Genomic DNA, 18,777 nt, shown 5'->3' with positions numbered 1-18,777 from the left:
TCTATCCTTACCACTGCAGCCCTCAACCCCAACTTTTTCCTCTATGATTTTAGTAGCTGGCTGTACCACCCTAATAAGAGAATTCTGGTTCTAATATTGTCTGCATCTGTGATTCATTTGGAAGTCATCATAGCAGGGATTTTAGTGGGAAGGAACTTTAGTGTTAGTTCATGGAATCCAACCCCCCATTTTATAGGAGAAAACTGGACTCATTTTGACATTATTTGACTTTTCCACCATCCCACACCCTAAGGCCCTCTCCCTACTTTTTAACTTCACTTTATGTGATTTTTCCCTCATTAGATTTTAAGTTCCCTGAGGATAGGGACTGTCTTTTTCATTTTTGTATCCCCAATGCTTACTAGTGTCTGACATCTAACAAGGTCTTAAGAAATATTAGTTAATATAATTAATAATAATAAAAATAATAATTAATAAATATTTTATTGATTGATTGTAAGGGGGAGGAGTCCATGTCTCCCATACTTCTCCATCTCTCCCATAGCCCAACACAGAGTACTTATCAAACAGGTATGGATGTAGGGGCCTGGTGCCGAGATGCAGTAGTTTCGTTTTGTTTTTTAATTTTCAGTTCACAAACTTTTATTTTTTTCTGTTCCCAACAAAATAAAACAAACAGAAAAACAAAATCCTTGTAACAAATTGTGTAATGGGCACTGCCTTATTCAAGAGGGAAGCGGTCTCTGGCAGCGGTGGTCTAGGCAAGTTCCAGAAAAGCACAATCAGTTCCCTCAGGATTATCAGAGGTGTGTTGGGGATGAGAAGTTGAAGGAAGATATCAGAGCCTTAGAGTACGATAGCCCCAGCATTCCCCAACCCCTCTCTTTTGACCTCACCGACCTGGAAGGCAGTCTGTGATGAAGGCCTGGGGTCCTCGGGCAGTGCTTCCTCTTCTTCCTCACTGTCCGACTCAAACAGGTAGTAATCCCCAGAGTGGATCACTGTGGGGGGTGGGAAGGAATGCAGCCCTGATCTGGTCCAGGGCTGGGATCCTAGGATCACAGTCTCCTGGCTCCTTCCCTCCCTGCCCCGCCTCTGGCACTACCCAAATCTCCTAGTTTAGGGTTAGGAAGAGCTGAAGTGGGTCAACTTTTAAGAGTTTACTTGGATCCATTCCACAAAGGGAGGGAAGCTGGGGGGGGCAACTATGATCACAAAATTATGATTCTGCACAAGTCATTTCCTTTCCCTGAACCTCAGTTTTCTCAACAGTAAAATGAGGATAATGACACCCATTGTAGCTGTCTTGAAGGGGCATTGTGAGGATCCCGTGGAATAACATATATAAGGTTATTTGCACACCTTGGGGGGCGCGGGTAGAGTAGTATTATCAGGTAGTCCTATGCTACTCTTATCAGGTAACAGTATCATTTCTCAAGTGGGCTGACCCAGGATTGCCTCTGCCCACCTGAGAAAGATAAGAGCACATGACGTTTCCTATTTCAATTCTCTCTGTGGTTGAAGATATCAATAATGGCATAAACCCTGGTCTTCAGAGCCTGGAAAATTCCAGGGATAGGGATCATTTCTCCTTATCCTAAGAAAGAAACTGAGGAAGGGAATGAACTAGCAGGATGTCCCCTGAGCTCAAGGTGGAGAGGGGTTTCTGTTCTCACAGTTTCCAAGGCAGCCTGTTGTTTGGTTGGTTTTTAATAAGCCGTGAGGATTGGGGGTAGCCCCCTACTCTCTCAACTATACCTCATCGTAAGATCTCCCCCCTCCCTGCCCTACGGCTCCTCAGATGAACCAGTGGGTCCAGAGGAGATGGGATCATGAGCAGCAAGCACATCCGTCATGCACAGCCAAGCAAGGCAGCTGGAGGCAAGGGGAGGCAGTGGCAGCCACAGCATCATGGATATAAGCAGCAAATCAAACCAAACAGGGATGGGCACAGGGACAGAGCCAAAGACCAGGACGTGGACAAGGTTGAAGACGGGGACAAGGACAGAGACAAGGTGAGGATGGAGGGGAGATGGGAGTATTAGATCTCGCCTCTTGTAGAGACCAGAGGATAGAGAGAAGGCGGAAGGGAAAGAGGGAGAGAGAATACCAAAAAGGAGAAGACTTGGAAAACTCTTGAAAAAAAATATATAGGCTTTTTGGAGGAAAAAGGGGAAAGCCGGAGGGAAAATTTGAAATATTTTTTTTAAAAGAGTGTAGGGGCGGCTAGGTGGCGTAGTGGATAAAGCACCGGCCTTGGAGTCAGGAGGACCTGGGTTCAAATCCAGTCTCAGACACTTAATAATTACCTAGCTGTGTGGCCTTGGGCAAGCCACTTAACCCCATTTGCCTTGCCAAAAAAAAAAAAAACCTAAAAAAAAAGAAAAAAACAAAAGAGTGTATACCCAAGAACAGCTCTGTCCTTGGTGGCCACATGGTACCAGGCTAATCCCTGATAACCCTTCAAGTACTAGAGGACAGCTATTGTGACTCCCCAAGAGTCTTCTCTTCTCAAGCTAAACATGTCTGGTTTCTCCAACCTATCCTCGTATGATGGGGACTCAAAGGCTTTCACCATTTTGGCTGCTCCTCTCTGGACACACTCCAAAATGACACAAATCAATGGTTTCTCTTAAGAGTTCAGCCATCTATGTTTTATCCAATTACAATGTTCAGTCTGGTCTGATTCTTTGTGACCCCATTTCTTGGCAAAGATACTGGCATGGGGGACAGAGCCAAGAGGGTAGAGTAAAGGCAAAGATATTGGAGTGGTTTGTCATTTTCTTTTCCAGTTTCAAATTCATCTAATTGTACTATTGTCCAATCCATATCTTTCCTTGTTTTTGAGAATAGTGTGGGACACTTTTGTCAAAGGCTTGGTTTACATCAGGTAAATTTCATCCATAACATTCCCCTTTTACTTGTTTAATAATCATGTCAACAAAGGAAATGAGGATAGCCCATCATGACTATGAATGACTTTATGGATCCATGCTGGTTCTTGGTCATCACTTTTTTCCATAGTTCAATCTTTTATATATATGGGGGGGGTAAATGGGTCCAAGAGAAATGGAAAAGAGAGAAGGGGGTGGGAGAAGAAAGGAAGAGAGAAGAGAGAGGATGGTAAAGGAAAATTCAGAGATTAAGGTATTGGGAGCCCTGCCACCAAGGCAAGGAAGGTCATGCTAAGTCAGGGGTTCCTAGTTGCATTAAAGAAGGGAACACCTCCAGGCATCAATCCAGTTAGTATTGCAAGGCTAGGGCTGGACAGCAAGTCTGCTGAGGCCCCAGTCAGGGAGGAGGAAGTTGTACCTGTGGCGTGGTCTAACCAGGGTCGCCACCATCGCCTTCTGGGTTGGGAAGAGCCGCTCGGGTCACTTGGCTCTGCAGAATGGGCATGATGAGAATGTGAAATGTGTTGTTACTGGACTGAGGGAGCATGGGACCTTGAGGAAAGGTGACTCCAGAGGAGTCTGTATTGTGGGCCAGTTACTTAGGTGAAGATAGCACAGATGAGGGGCAGGTGATGTGATGCTCTCCCTGCTTCAGATTATGTGTAAGTGGGCATCTGATGCTGAGAGGATGTGTGTGTGTGTTTGTGTGTGTGTGTGTGTGTGTGTGTGTATGTTTCTGTGTGTGTGTGTGTGTCTGTGTGTGTGTATATGCTTCTGGGGTTCTTTCTGCCTTGTCACATGGCCCTTTTGAGCCGTATAACACAGACAAAGACACACAGGGTCAAACAGAAGAACAGGACATATGGCAAGGTGGGCAGTGCCCGGCAGAACTCTCTCCAGAATTCTCAGCTCGATGCCTTGTCAGCCCAGGCAGTAAGCTTCCCCTTTGTTATTGATACTTGGTCACATCTGTGGTATAAAGAGTGACATGGCAGATTGAAGATGGGATGGAGGTGGGCTGAGGATTGCTTGGGAAGTGCAGTAGTTAGATCTAATCCCCACCCTCAGGATGGGTGTGCAATCCTCCAGGGGCCCCCCTATGGCAGGACTGGTTCTCACCTGGATCTTGATCTGGGTCCCCAGGGCTTTCACTGGATGTCCGCCCTAGGCGATGCTTCTCCTGTTTGGCTCGGATCCTTTCCATCCTGGCAGAAGAAAAGGTCAAATGGCCCTCAAAATCATTTCTCTGGCTTAGCTCAGTACAAATCATTCAGCTCCTGCTTCACTTTCTTCCCCCCAAATGGTCCATACCCTGACCCATTTCAGAGAGATGATGATGTAGACTCCATCTATCAAAACTACTTTGCTCCCTTTACTGGGGCAGATGTTTTTTGGCTGATACCTTGGGACACCAGCCTGCATCTGCCTCAAAGATCTCATAGTTGTTGTGGTCCTAGAAGGGGGACAGAGAGGACACTTACTGTCTTTTCAGCTGTGCCAAGGACTTTTCCTCTGCCTGCCGATGGAAATTGATGCTCTTAAGGATTGAGGCCTTGTATAGAGCAAAGCCCCTACAGAGAGAAGAAGAGATGTCAGAGACCCCTTTTCATCTACCCCAAGTCTGTAGGAAAAGAGACTCCACCCTTGAGACTACTCCATGTCCGTTGGCCACCTCATCTTCTCTGCCAGTACTTAATCTCCCAGAAACCATCTCATTCCCAACTCCAGCCAGACTTGAAATGTCTGACTCCTCTTCCCTGCTTCTCCAAATCCTCACAATAGATAATGGCTAATCCAGGTAACCTTCCTGAAAACCTTTCAGCTCAAGTTGATCCTCCCCTTTTCTGAAGCCCCATTAAATTTTAAGTAGTATCTAGTTATCTAATTACTAGCATCATTCTGTTCTTGTACTACCTCTGATTGATGAGCCAGGAACCAGTCTCCAAGACTGAGGCACTGTCAGTTCTTGCAATCTTTTTCCTTTGAGGGACTAACCTTTGCCCCTTCCTCTTTCCTTTTTAGTTTTTTCTTTTGTGCTTTCTTCCTCTATTAGAATAGAAGTTTCTTGAGGAATTGGATGGGTTTTCTTTGCTTGTATTTGCATCCTAAGAACTCAGCAGAGTGCTTGGCTCATAGTAGGTGTTTAATAAATATTCTATCTATATCTATCTGACTATATAACTATGCCCCTGAAGGCAAGGATCAAGTCTTCCATGTTTCTTTACCCCAAAAGAGGCTAGTATAGTGATGAACACTGAGAATATATGCCAAATCAAGTCAGTTTACCATTAATACCCTGACCCTCAGATATCCCAGATTCTAGGTGGTAGTTAAGAGGTGGAGTTCATAGAAAATTATCTTCCAGGAAGCTAGGAAGCACAGTGGATAGAACCCTGGCCCTGGAGTCAGGAGGACGTGAGTTCAAATCTGACCTCAGATACTTAATAATTACCTAGCTGGGTGGCCTTGGGCAAATCACTCAATCCCATTGCCTTGCAAAAAAAAATAGAAGAAAGAAAATTATATTTCAGAGTTGTCTCCCAACTGTCCTTGGACTGACCATCTAAGAGGCAGATACATCAAGGGAAATCTACAGCAGCTTTAAGGATAGCCCATATGGGGCAAGGGGAGGGGACCATAATCTGGAATCTCTGGGCTGAGTCCTGAACAGTGAGAGAAGGCAAATTATCTGCTTTTAATTTGTCCCTGCCCAATCCCCTTGGTCTCTGTGGAGAAACCTTTATAATGTATTCAACCATCCAGAGTCTCCAGTGTTCTTATATCTTGTATTACTTAAATATTTTATAAAATGTTATATGTACTATTCAAAAAATTATATCCAATCCATAATGGGACATTATGGATTGGATATAATATTTTATATAATATGTATATGATAATTATATAAAATTCACCTAAGCATTCAATGTAAATCAGTTTGAAGGGAGTGACTGTGTGACTTTGGATAAACAATGTCTGTGGTTCTATCAGTTTAAAAGGATAGGGGGCCAAGGAAGATATACAGATCTGGCAGAGGAAAAACCAGCTGGTTGGGAGTCAGAAGGAAATCATTTTCTTTCTTTTGGACATAAACAGGGAAAGAGTCAAAAATCATTAATTCCTTGAAAAAATTGATCTTGGCTTTCTTAGAATTGGTTAAAAGGCATCTTTGCCTCTAGCCAAGAGCCAGTTAGGGATGGTGGTGGGGGGGAGTCAGGAACCGAAAAGATCACAGTTTATAGACTGTATTTTACTCAAGTCTGGAAGAAAATCATGGTCACAGAATCATAGCTGGATGGGACCTTAGAGATCATCTTGTTCAGCACACTCATTTTAAAGACCTGGGAAGTAACCTACTCAAGATCACTCCATAAGTGACTGAGCTGTTGCCTAGGGTTCTTGGCTTCTCTTCAGTATTGTATTACATGACCTTGTTTCAAATTAAGCAGTATTTGAGAACAGTTCAAATTTAGTATTGTACTTAACCGTATTTCTTTAAATCTTGTTTGAAATTGTATGTCATTTAAATGTAATATATTAGTATCTTTTACTCAGCTTTTTAGCAAAAAGTTCAATTTTGTATAGAAAAAAGTATAATTATGTGAAATTGCATGTTAGGAGATAAAGACTCTTAATAAATCCTTTTTAATTTTTTTTTGGCAAGGCAGTAGGTTTAAGTGATTTGCTCAAGGTCACATAGCTGGAAAATATCAAATGTCTGAGGCTGGATTTGAACCCTGGTCCTCCTGACTCCAGGGCTGGTGTTCTATTCACTGTGCCACCTAGCTGTCCCAATAAATCCCTATTGATTGATGGAGTGATTGAAGCAGTTGGTTGAGTCAATGGTTGCTTGAACAACAAGTCAATCATCAAGGTCCCATTATCCACTGGCCATCTTACTCAAACTTCCCTAACAAAACTCAGAAGAACAAAGGAAGCAACAGCTTCTGGAATGCTAATCTTACAAACTGAATATCATATTGAGGCAAAAGTCACAGCATCAACGATCCCCTGTCCCTCTGCTTGCCCTTCTCCGCACCTGGAAGTCAGTAGTGCTGTGGCCTTCAGGTCAGCCATGACATGTAGGAAATAGTAACTAAGGAAGATGCGTCGTTGCAGAAGGAGGAAGAAGAAGCAAATACTGTCCCAGATGATGCCAGCCTCCTCCACAGGCAATATACAGTCCTGGTCCTTGCTCATGTCTTTGGCTAAAGAGACAGTATCCCAGCACCCAGATTATCCAACCCTACCAGAGTCACTTCCCCAGCTTTTCCCAACCCATATAAATGCACGCACGTGTGTGTGCGTGTGCACACACACACACACACACACACACACACACACACACACACACTTCATCCCCTTAAACATCTCATCCTTTCTTCTGGTCCCCCTCCCACAATACTGTAGACCTCACTGAAGGCCTTCTGGGTTACCAACTGGATCTCTTCTGTCTCTGGAAGCCTGGGCCCCTCTGCCTTCCCTTCTTGGGGACATGGCTTTTCCCTAGCCCATAAATAGCAGGACTCCAGTTCCCTCTTATCCTCTTTCTAAACTTTCAAGCTCCATAAAAATGCTAGTTAACACCCCAACCTCCCTTAAGCTCCTTTTTTCACTCACGGTCATAGTAGCCTTTGACTGTGCACACCAGGCTGAAGACCTGGATGACCCAACAGAAATTATTCTGCATTTGCTGCACAAAGACACAGGAAAGGAGCTGCAAGAAAGAAGAGGAAGGAAGGGACAGGGCTATCAGGGTCTGAGGGCTCTTCCTGGTGAGGGTGGGTGCAGCAGGAAAGGCCCACCGGTCTTGGGAGACTCACCGAAAGCATGTTCTTGGAGATGATGACAGTGACGTTGTACAGAATGAGGCAGTCCCAAAGAACTAGCTGAGCCTTGGTGCTCTTCTGTAGCAGGGTGGTCCCAAAGAGCAGCAGATAAAAACAGGCAAGCAGGTAGCCCAGGCCAAAGATACTGATGCGGGTGGCGCCTGTGATGAACACCACCACCAGCACCATCCAGAAGAGATAGCGGAACACAGCTACTTTCAGCATGTCCAGGTAGGACCTATGGGGTGGAGCGGGGGTAGGGGGGAGGTCAGCCTTGGAGAGACCAACCCCCAGCTCTGACTGGACAAATGCCAGGTTGGCAGTCTGTACTCTTGAACAGAAACTAGGTTCCATAACTTGCTCAGCCTACCCTCACTGAGACATGGACAGTTTTCTGCCCAAAGTGAGATTAATAGTAGGAAAAGGGAAGAGTTATAGAATTATTTTAAAAATTAACATCTCAAGTTCAAGGGGATCTCAAAAATTACTGAGCTGAAAGCAGTACCCCTTACAATTTGATTCAGCCATAAGGTATTAAATGCTTCATTTGACAGGAGAAGACTGAGGATTATAAAGTTTTTTAAAAAAAATTTTACAAGGCAATGGGATTAAATAACTTGCCCAAGGTCACACAGCTTGGTAATTATTGTGTCCCTGAGATTGGATTTGAACTCAGGCCTTCCTGACTCCAGGGCTGGTGCTCTATCCACTGCACCACCTAGCTGCCCCCAATTTTCTTTTCTTCTCTCTTTTTTGTTTCATGCAAGCAATGTGGCTAAGTGACTTGCCCAACGTCATACAGTTTAAGTGTTTGAAGACAAATTTGAACTCAGGTTCTTTTGACTCCAGGTCCAATGTGCTATTCACTGTCTCACCTAGCTGCCCCTAGAGATTATACGTTGACCAAGTTCTCAGAGCTGATTAGCAACTTAGTGGCCTGTGACCTTCCTCCTCCTCAGTTGTCTTTCTGCTCCCAGGCTGGTCCCCTGACCCACCTGCAGTTGATAAAGTTGGGCACAGGGTTTGGCTCTCCACGCAGTGGCTCCAGATTATCTGTGTTGAGTCCGGCTTTGTGTTGCCACTCCTCTGTTCGCTCGGCCACAAAGACCAGCCATTGCTGGGAGGCAGTCAGCAGCAGAAGGAAGTCGCCTGTTGGGGAGACAGAAAAGGGAGGCGACAGTAACAGAGGACCAGCTGGCAAGAGGGCTTTCCAGGGGGTTGTCACCTGACCCTGACCTTGACTTTCCTCAAAGCAGACTGCTCTGGCTCATCACCCTAGTGTCCCTAGCACTAGGGACCAGGGGAGGAGAAATCAGTGAGATCCCGTTGGGCCTCAGGTATGCATGTGAGGACATAGGAATTAGAAAGGTAGCACGTATAGAATGAAGCCAGAATACTCTCTGATCCTGCTTCAAATCCTAGCCTCGGGACTATTAGGTTACATAGACATGTGGCCATGCGTGTGTGCATGCATGCGTGCGTGTGTGTGTGTACATAGCTATGTCATGGAGAGAAGCATTCTCCTCCAGCTCAAGATGAATATGTGACTTGTTAATTCATAATTTGAATAACTGAAGAAGGCAACTAAGGCTACTATATTGGACAGATTCATCAAAATCAAGACACAAAGCCCCGAGAAATTTGGGGACCAAAATGGCTGGGAAGAATAAGCCCTGAAATTCGGATGGCACTTCTTGTTTTCCTAGGAGCCTTCAGATCCATATTCTCTTCTGATTCCCATAATTCTTTGAGGTCAGTTTTGAAAACCTTAAGAGCTTTGATGAGGTCAGTGACTGATGATAGAGCATGCTACCCGTGACCTGACACAGGTGATAGGCTCAGGGTGAAGAGTGAAGCACAAATCATTGGACATGACCAATGTGGGAATCTCTTTTGTTTGGCTGTGCATAATTAGAGTTTGGGGTAGGGGTTTCCAATGATGGTAATTTGGAGGGAGAAAAATGGATTTTTGATCATTAAGAAAAAAATTAAATTTAAAAAAGAAAACCCTATGGACTCTAATTAAAGGCAGACTTGGAAAAACAGACCATCCAAAATACACTTAATTACCAGTGTGAATTGTGATTTCATAATGAAGATTAAAGAATATGAGATCCAGGGGCAGCTAGGTGGTGCAGTGGATACAGCACCGGCCCTGGAGTCAGGAGTACCTGGGTTCAAATCCAGCCTCAGACACTTAATGATTACCTAGCTGTGTGGCCTTGGGCAAGTCATTTAACCCCATTACCTTGCAAAAACCTTAAAAAATATATTAAAAAAAAGAATATAAGATCCAAAAAACCTTAACTTGGTGAGATCAGCAAGGCAGGTATTATTCTCCCCATTTCTCAGATGAGTGACTTATTCAAGGGCCCATAGATAGAGAATGTTAAAGTTGGGATTAGAACTTCAGCTTCCAGGAGACTTCCTACCTCACCCAACTTGCTATTAAGGAAAGCACTTAAACTGAAAAAAAAGTGCTATAGAAACAAATGTTATAAATATTATAACAATAATATGTTTTCACTTCAAGGGGTCATCTTTCCACAATATGGGAGCTCTCTCCATGGTCCTGAATTATACATGTTCACCTATGATTAACGATGGCCCTGTGGTCAACCTCATGAAGAGTCCCTTGGAATGTAGCCAGGTTAGTCCTCAGGTAACAGACACACACAGTTCATCACAGGTAAGAAGCCCACCTCCACACTCCAGTGGGACAGCAGGGAACTCAGGATTGTTATCACTCTCTAATACTTCATTCTCATTTTCTCCTACGAGACCATAGAGGCCAAATCCAAATCGCTCATTTTGTAAATGATGAAACTAGGGTCACCCATATAGCCAGGATCTGGGATATGATTCAAATTCAACTCTTCCTGATTCCCAGTCTAGCATGCTATTCAATGGAGTTCAAATAGAAACCATTCTGGAACAATACCTCTCCTGCTATTATTCTTCGATGTATAATATTCTATTAAAAGGTTCCACTTAAGTGCATAAAGAAACTGTTTTTTGCAAGTGAATAAATGTGTTGGGATGTAAGCTCATCATCTTTAGACTCATTGATAGAATCGTAGGAACATCTCTAACAGCAGCCAGGATGATGGAGAGGATAAGTATTTCTGTTCCCATGTTGATGAGTATTCAGAGTGAAAAAAGTGCTATTATTATTAATGTTGAGCTGTTTCAGTTGTGTCCAATTCTTCATGAACCCAATTTGGAATTTCCTTGCAAAGTTAATGGAATGGTTTGTAATTTCCTTCTCCAGTTCAATTTACAGATGAGGAGGGTCACCCAACTATTAAGTATCTGAGACCAGATTTGAACTCATGAAGATGAGTCTTCCTGATTCCCACTCCAGAGCACTATATACCGCACTATTCACCTGCCATCATTATTAATAATAATAGGGGCAGCTAGGTGGCACACTGACCTTGGAGTCAAGAGGACAGGAGTTCAAATCCAGCCTCAGACCCTTGACTCTTACTAGCTGTGACCCTGGGCAAGTCACTTAACCCTGATTGTCTCACATCCTGGGCCATCTCCAGTCTTCCTGAATCATATATGGCCACTGGACCCAGATATCTCTGGAGGAGAAAGTGAAGCTGGTGACAGCACAGCCCTCCCTCACTCAAACCCAATTCATGTGCTTGTCATGGCATCACCTCCTTGATGTTGTGGTCTTCTTTGAGAACAAAGGACAAACATCATCAATAATAACCTATAATAATAATAATAACCTAGATCTCACTAGATTGGGGGCTTTGTCTGCCACTACTCTACTTGCTGCCCTTGGGCATGGGGAATCTCCAGAAGCTTCAGCTGTGGGGAGGAGGCTCTCAGGGCAAGGGCACACAGCCACTCACTGATGAGATTTGTAGAGTTGGGACGCATGAAGAAATCGGGTAGATACAGCCACTTGATAAGCGCAGAATTCATGGGAATGGCATTGCTCCAGCGCCAGGGGTAATCTAAAGGCAAGGTACATATCTCCATGAAAGGGATGTCCAAAGATTGAGGAAGCTTCAAGTTGGATGATCCCCAACCGCAGACCCCAGTCACATGACACCCCTCCAAAGTCTCCCTCAATCCTGGGGCGCCTCTTTGTGTCCTAGAAGTTCTTTCAACTTTGTGCTGCCTTTCCTCCCTTCCTTACCCAATTCCTGCCTCTTATGAAAAGAGTTTTGCAATAATCCTTTACTATTAGGACCCACCTGAGGGGAATACCTGTGTGTCTCTGTCTCTTTTACATACACACACACACTCACACAAAGCCCTCACCAATGCAGAGGGCAGGGGGGATGCCCACACACAGTAGATATTGGTAGAGCAGGAAGAAGGCCAGGAAGAGGCAGTAGTTGGGCCAGAGGCGGGCAATGGCCTCCCGGCGCCGGCGAGTGAGGATGGCAACCAGCCAACAGCCATGGAGGATCACCATGAAGTTCATGCGCTGACCAATCACATTTACTGTCATCAGGAAGCAGATCTGGAGGCAGGGAAAATAAAGCTGCTAGGGATGGAAGGTGGGGGGCAGCATCCAAGGCAATGAGGATGGGCTCTGGGCTTAGCACAGATTCAACAGATCAGTCCTCACCTAACCTGATCCTAGGTCTTTTCTTTAAAACATTTTTTTCATTGATTCCCTAAAATTAAGGTAGGCTTAAAAACAAACAAACAAACAAACCCAGGAACCAAGGCTACAAAAAGCAAAAGCTCTGTCCTTACTTGCTGGTCTCTGGTGTTTGGTTACTGTGATCAGACTGAACACTAGGAGAGTGAGGATCACTAGCATTTCAAAGGCCAGAGACAGCCCGGGAGGGATTGGACATCCATGGCCAGATCCAGCCAGTCTTAATGAGCTCTGCAAATGATCACTGCGGCTGCCCATGCCTCACTCAGTTCTGGACTTAGGGGAGCCATAGGGCCACACTCTAGGGGCTCCTCCATGTCTTCCTTGCCCCAGCATGAGTCCTGAACCATTCACGACCTGTCCATTCAAATACACTCACCTCTAGGCCAAATTTATAGAAGAAGAAGTTGATGAAGTACTTGGCACAGCTGAGGAGGCCCTGGTCCAGGTGGTGGCGGGTGCCCTCAGGGCACACAATCTGGGCAGGGGGCAAGGCCTCCTGGTACTGTTTTCTGTAATACTCCTGGCGACGGTACACAATGGCTTCGAACACCAGTAAGAGGAGGATCAGCAGGTGGTTCTGGGGACAAGAGGTCTCAGTCAGCATGGAACCAGCTCCAACTTGCCTCTGGTCAGTGGCTGAGGCTGATGTCAATCAGTCATAACACCTCTGCTCTAGAAAGCCCCTGCAACTTTTCAAAGCTGCCTTCCCATGCACTCAGTCATTTAATGTTCCCATCTGTAAAATAGGGGTAATTATAGGAGCTCATCTACAGACATTCAGATGAGATAATACAGTAAAGAGCTTTACTAAACCTTTTAAATGTTAGCAATTAGTATTGAAATTATTAGTTTTAATAGCAGGTAACATTTATATAGTGATAATCATGTCAGATCCTGTGCTAATACTTTTACAATTGTCATTTCATTCTCAACAAGCCTATTTTACAGAGGAGGAAACTGAGGTAGAAGTTAGATGACTTGCCCAGGGTCACAACTAGTCAGTGTTTTGAAGGTAGATTTGAACTCGGGTCCTCCTGACTCCAGCCCCAGTGCTCTAATCATTGCACCCCCTAGACATAGTAGATATGATTAGCCCCATCTTACAGATGAGGAGCATAGTATTGAGAGTTGAAAGGGGTTGTAGAGATAATCCAATCTCATTTTTCCAGTTTCCAGCTTCATACAGACAGCAAAGAATCAAGCCAGGCTTTGAACATTCTTTTGGCCCCAGATACTCTTTCCCCTCAGATTCTGAAGTTCAGAGGGCTAAACTTAAGGTCTCCCGGTTTGGCAAGCAGTAGCTTCCATGTGAGCCAGTTCTCTTCGCTTTTAAAGGTTTGATCAAATGACCTTTGTTCTCAGTGCTAGAGAGCAGTCAAACGAAGATCTTAACTTGGAGGTCAGTGCTTTACCCACACTGCTGCCCAGCCTCCTTTGAGGGCTTCTCCTAGGAGATAGCACCTGAGTCATCCACCAGCCTCACTCACCTGGATGTAACCAAGGTTCGAAACGTCCTTGCGGATACCAAACCAGTTGGCAGGGTCCACTGGCTTCTGGTAGAGCACAGAATTGCTGATCTCGGACTTCTGCAGATTGGTGCTGTTAAGGAGTGGCTATATGCACAAGAGGAATAAAGGTTGGTCTGTAATGTACCAACATGCAGAGAGTGCCCCTGTCCAGAAGTTAAGCATCCCTCCCAAGGAAGAAGGGAACTCCCCCCTCCCCATAAACATCTCCTTCCATGTTCCTGGCCAAGCTGGGTATCTCAGTGGGGAAGTTCTTGTGCTTGTCAGGGAATGGATGGGCACTTGGTTAGGGAGCCCGTGATCCTTGGAGACAGGGGGAGAGTATCCAATCTGCCGGACACATGGAAAAACCCAAATTCTAAGATCAAATATGATAGCGTCTAGATTAGGCAGCAATGGAGGTGAGGTTCCAAGGCTAACCATGAGTGATTTAGGGGGGTTCAAGACTGACTATAGGGATTCTCAGGCACCAGAGAAGATTTTATATACATACTCCTCATATATGTTTGTATCTATGTACATGTGTATATATGTTCATAGCTCTTTATATGGTGATTTTGTGATTTTTGATTCTTTGTGATTTTGTGATTCTCTACTCTTTTATTCTCACAATAGCCCTATGAGACAGGGCAGGGGCTACCAACCTAGTTTTTATATGTATTATAGTGGGATAGTCAGAGCCCTCACCCAGTCTGTGGGTCTTGGGCCAATAGGTGCCATCCCATGGGCATAAGTAGGGATCTTGGGCAGTTGCCTCAGCAGAGAAAGTTCTCATTTCTCCAGAAGTCACTTGCCCAAAGTCACTCATCTAGTAAACAGGGGAAATGGGAAGTAGAGGCGAGGGCTTCTGACTTATAAGTCTAAGGCTCTTTCCTTTGCAATGACAGTAGAAGGGGAAAAAAAGGGAAGGAGGAGAAATAATTCTCTCTGGGTCATAAAGGAGTGGAGAAAAGGTCCCTTTTCCACACAACTGGTATCCTCATGCTATTCTCTATCCCCATCCTTCTAAAGTATTAATACTTATTAATGGCTCCTGCAGGGGATCTTAAATGGTTTTTGAGTCATGGACTCCTATGCATCTCTTCTCAGAATAACAATAAATAAAAAACCCCAGGATTATAAAGAAAGCCAATTATGTGGAAATGTCATGAAAAAGGTTAGAAATTAAAAACTGAAAAAGATGAAGTTATTAATTTTTTAAAGTTCATTGTTTTAGGGGTGTTCTCTCTCCTTGGAGCATAGCATTTTTTTCCTCTTTTAAAAATTATTTTTATTATATTATTATTATACATTTAAATTATATGATTATTAAATATCTTTATTATTATATAAAATATATATACAGCATTTGGGAGGCATTAGTATTTCAATAGTAATTCATCACATTGTCAAGGTTCAAAATAATGAAGCATTGATGGGGCACAATAGTAAGTGGAGAAAGAGTGTATTATAGTTTTTGGGGCTGCCTACTAGACTCACATATAGGGTTAACTTCTGCCGAGGCATAGGAGGAATGGGTGTAAGGCCCAATGAGGAAGCCCAGGAGCAGAAGGTTTGGGGTTTGAAGACTTCTCCTTCCCTTCTCCCCACATTGTACCACCATCACCCTCCCCCCTTCTCCAACCCTCCCCTCCCCCTGCAAACCTCAGTGCAGTTGCTGGAATACTTTTGAGGATCCACAATCTTAAGCTGATAGAGCATTTTGCAGACAATGATGATGCAAGTCCAGACTGTGGAGAGGCAGGAAGCCATATGGCGGAAGCGGGGATAGGGCAGAGCAAACACCCACAGTGCCACCAACAGGAAATTCATTACCGATACCTGCCCAGGGAGAGGGTACCGAGGCTGGGGGGGAGACCTGGAGCCAGCTCCCCCTTTCCCTTCATGCCCATCCCAAGGACTCATTGGTTTCCTATGGAGTCCCTGCCTCCCCAACACCATTCCCTGCCTCTCACCTCTTTCAGGGCCACCCAGACTGTGTAGAGGGCCACCAGCTTAAAGATATGGAGCTCCAGCAGGCGCCGGACAAATACCTGCACCTGGGTCAGCATGTTAGAGAAGCGGCCCGCCAGCACCATCAGCCGCTCGGCCACCAGGCCCCACTTACTGGGCAAGTCTGTGGAGAGTGGTAGATGGGGGCAGTGGTTGACTGGAAGGGGAGGGAGGCCGAAGCTTTCCTCTTTTCCCTTGCTCTCCAGCCGCAGCTGGTGGATATATTAGTCTGAGAATGCAAGTAGGACTTGTATTTGGGGCATTGCCCTAGAAGCTTGAGGTTGTTCAAGCAGAAACCTCCTCTAAGCAGAAAGAGACCATTCATCCTCTGCCTGAGGACCCCTGAGTGGCCTCACTTACTTCCTGAGGCAGTTCACTTCACTTTTGGACATCTCTAATGGTGAGGAAGATTTCCCTGCTCTCTGCCATCGGCTCATAAGCTCCCTGAGGGCAAGGACTATCCTTTGCTCCTTTTTTTATATCTCTAGTGCTTGAGTACTAGGGATTCATCCATTACCACTTCCTTCTACCCCCTTGGGGACGGAGCAAATCAATTGCCAGATCTTTTCCCTAAGAGAATCTTTCCTATGCTCAGTGTTATGGGATTGGAAGAGACTTCAGAGTTCATCAAATCCAACTCCGCCATTTTACAGATGGAGAAATGGAGGCCCTGAGTTTGCAATGACTTGCCTAAGTCATACAGTTTAAGTGGCTGAGCTGGAAATCAACTCCAGGGGTTGTTTCCACTAGCTCTTCCAACTTCTACTGGAAGATTGCTTTCACGTCCCACTCCCAAGTTTTATCATCCCTGTTTAGCTTGTTCTAGATAGACCACAGCATCTGCCTAGAAAGTTGGCAGAAGCATCCCGCATCTCTCCTCTCCTTCCTAGGCTCAGCGGTTACCTTCACAGTCGGAGTCAGCATTATCGGGGCCAGGGCCGGGGCCGGGGCCAACCCCACCGGGCTCCTCCCCCGGGGTTCCCTCCTCATCCTGCAGCAGGGCCCTGCTGTCCTCTTCCTGCCTGCAGACCAAGAGCCATCAGGAAAAAAGTCAGTTTGAGGATGATGAGGAGGAAGATGAGGAGGAGGAAGATGTAGATTAACAGGCACTGGCCTCAGGGGGCTGGTCCCCATGGCCTCTGCCTGGGAGCTAAGGTTCTTCCCAGTACCTGGACTGCTCAGCTCCTTTGCCTGTCAGAACTCTTGGCTACTTTCAGACTCATCTCTAGTCCCCCTAGCCCCCCACTTCTGGATGTCTTCTTCTCAGATCACTGTCTATCTGCTTTGGGTAGAGCTGGTTATTTATATGTTATGTCTCTTATTTGAACGTGAGCTCCTTGAGGGCAGGGACTGTTTCTCACTTTTCTTTGTATTTCCAGAGCTTACTTGGCTTACAATTAATGCTTAATAAGTGGCTTTTTGACAAACAAATAGCAGAATTGAGATTCAAACTCAGGTCCTCTGATTCAAAATCCAGGAGTTGGGGGGGGGGGGTTGGGTGTGTGTGTGTGTGTGTGTGTGTGTGTGTGTGTGTGTGTGATTGTACACACAGGTCTCCCTGGGCATGGAGGGGAGGTGGGAGATCTTTGGGTTCTGGGATACCTCTGAGACCACAGTCGGTGGTGGTTGCTTGGGGGTGGGATGTGCTCCAGGTCGGTGAGGCGCATGAAGGGCCGGTGAAAGTAGTGCAACTGGAGAATGCAGGCGAGGAGGAAGAAGCCGGGGATGAGGATGCTGTAGAAAAGCTTGGACACACTGAACTGCTCCAGCCCGAGGTCTTGTAACCTGCCAGGAATGGATGTAAGTAAGGCAAAGGCCCTTATCACCATGCTCAATGCCAAGCAACCCCTCCCTGGTCCCAGGCAAGGCATGGGATGCCCTCACTAAGCCCACACACTAGTAGGGGCCTCCATGTCCCTGTACAGCATCCTGTACAGAACCTTCCCATCCCTGCACACCATCATAGAAACCGCCTCGACTCCCCAGACAAGGTTAGGAGACCCTAGATGTGTGCACATACTAGTTGGACTTCTCACTGTTCCTATACAGAGGGGAACCTTCCCATCTCTGCATGCCAGTGGGCACAGATGTTCATCATCTTAACAACCCCACCCTGGAGACTCATTTCTGCCTTTACCCAGGCTGGGAGACTGTCACCAACCCTTCCTACTCACAAGCCATCAAGGAGAACAAGAAGACTCTCATTAGCCCCAAACTCTGGCCTTCATCAACCCCATGCAACATCTGGGAAACCATGAGGGCAGAGCCATGGGGAGAAGTGGGCCATAGGAGCTTTCCCACAAAGCCCAGATATGACAGCTGATGACACTGACAGTTGATCAGTGCCAGTCCTGGACGTAGAGGCTTGTTGGGTAATCATATTTTGCACTAGATGCCCAGCTCGACAAGGCAGAGGGAAGAAAGCTTGCTGAACCCTAAAATTCAGATGTCCATATCTGCTTGGCTTGGGACAGAAATGACAAGTCAGAAATAGAACCTGTTATGCCATACAAGCATTGATCAGAAGGGCAGTGCCAGTCACCCTGACCATAAGTGATATGAGGATGGGCATCTTCTGAGTAAACACACACACACACACACACACACACACACACACACACACACACACACACCAGAATAGCTCAGAAAGGCACAGAGAATATTCCATTGAGGACCCACAGCCTGGCCACTCAGGACAGCCTAGGGGTCAGACCAGAAGGACTTACTGCTCATCAGTGAAGCCAGTCAGATTGCGCCAGTACATGGGGAAATCCTGGAACTGGAAGGTGTAGACAGCAATCAGCACTAGCATCGTATAGGCCACCACCAGCCACCAGAAGACTTTTAGCAGCTTGCGCCATAGGCTGTAGTACACCTGTAAGATGAGGATTCAGTGTCAGGCTAGGAGAAGCCCTACCCCAGAGGCAGTGCAAACACGC

General features: G+C 45.7%; 1 protein-coding gene across 2 annotated transcripts in view; it reads right to left on the bottom strand.

Moving 5' to 3' along the window:
* Positions 1–18,777, bottom strand: part of PIEZO1 (piezo type mechanosensitive ion channel component 1 (Er blood group)) — a 179,981-nt gene that overhangs the window by 30,203 nt on the left and 131,001 nt on the right. The window contains exons 15-31 of one of the 2 annotated variants that reach the window (XM_074201207.1): positions 18,565–18,713; positions 17,441–17,623; positions 16,742–16,860; positions 15,802–15,962; positions 15,491–15,667; positions 13,808–13,933; positions 12,697–12,897; positions 11,969–12,173; positions 11,554–11,658; positions 8,680–8,833; positions 7,679–7,922; positions 7,476–7,572; positions 6,895–7,063; positions 4,337–4,426; positions 3,975–4,060; positions 3,274–3,345; positions 862–962 (exon numbers count right to left, since the gene is read on the bottom strand). In XM_074201207.1, the coding sequence (XP_074057308.1) occupies positions 862–962; positions 3,274–3,345; positions 3,975–4,060; positions 4,337–4,426; positions 6,895–7,063; positions 7,476–7,572; positions 7,679–7,922; positions 8,680–8,833; positions 11,554–11,658; positions 11,969–12,173; positions 12,697–12,897; positions 13,808–13,933; positions 15,491–15,667; positions 15,802–15,962; positions 16,742–16,860; positions 17,441–17,623; positions 18,565–18,713 (2,439 nt within the window). The remainder of the gene's footprint in view (positions 1–861; positions 963–3,273; positions 3,346–3,974; positions 4,061–4,336; positions 4,427–6,894; positions 7,064–7,475; positions 7,573–7,678; positions 7,923–8,679; positions 8,834–11,553; positions 11,659–11,968; positions 12,174–12,696; positions 12,898–13,807; positions 13,934–15,490; positions 15,668–15,801; positions 15,963–16,741; positions 16,861–17,440; positions 17,624–18,564; positions 18,714–18,777) is intronic. The other variant, XM_074201216.1, reaches the window with a different exon arrangement.

This window comes from Macrotis lagotis, chromosome 1 (genome assembly GCF_037893015.1).
Source record: "Macrotis lagotis isolate mMagLag1 chromosome 1, bilby.v1.9.chrom.fasta, whole genome shotgun sequence".
Lineage (NCBI taxonomy): Eukaryota > Metazoa > Chordata > Mammalia > Peramelemorphia > Peramelidae > Macrotis > Macrotis lagotis.
The sequence above is the reverse complement of the archived record's forward strand: the minus strand, read 5'-3'. Positions and strand labels throughout refer to the sequence as shown.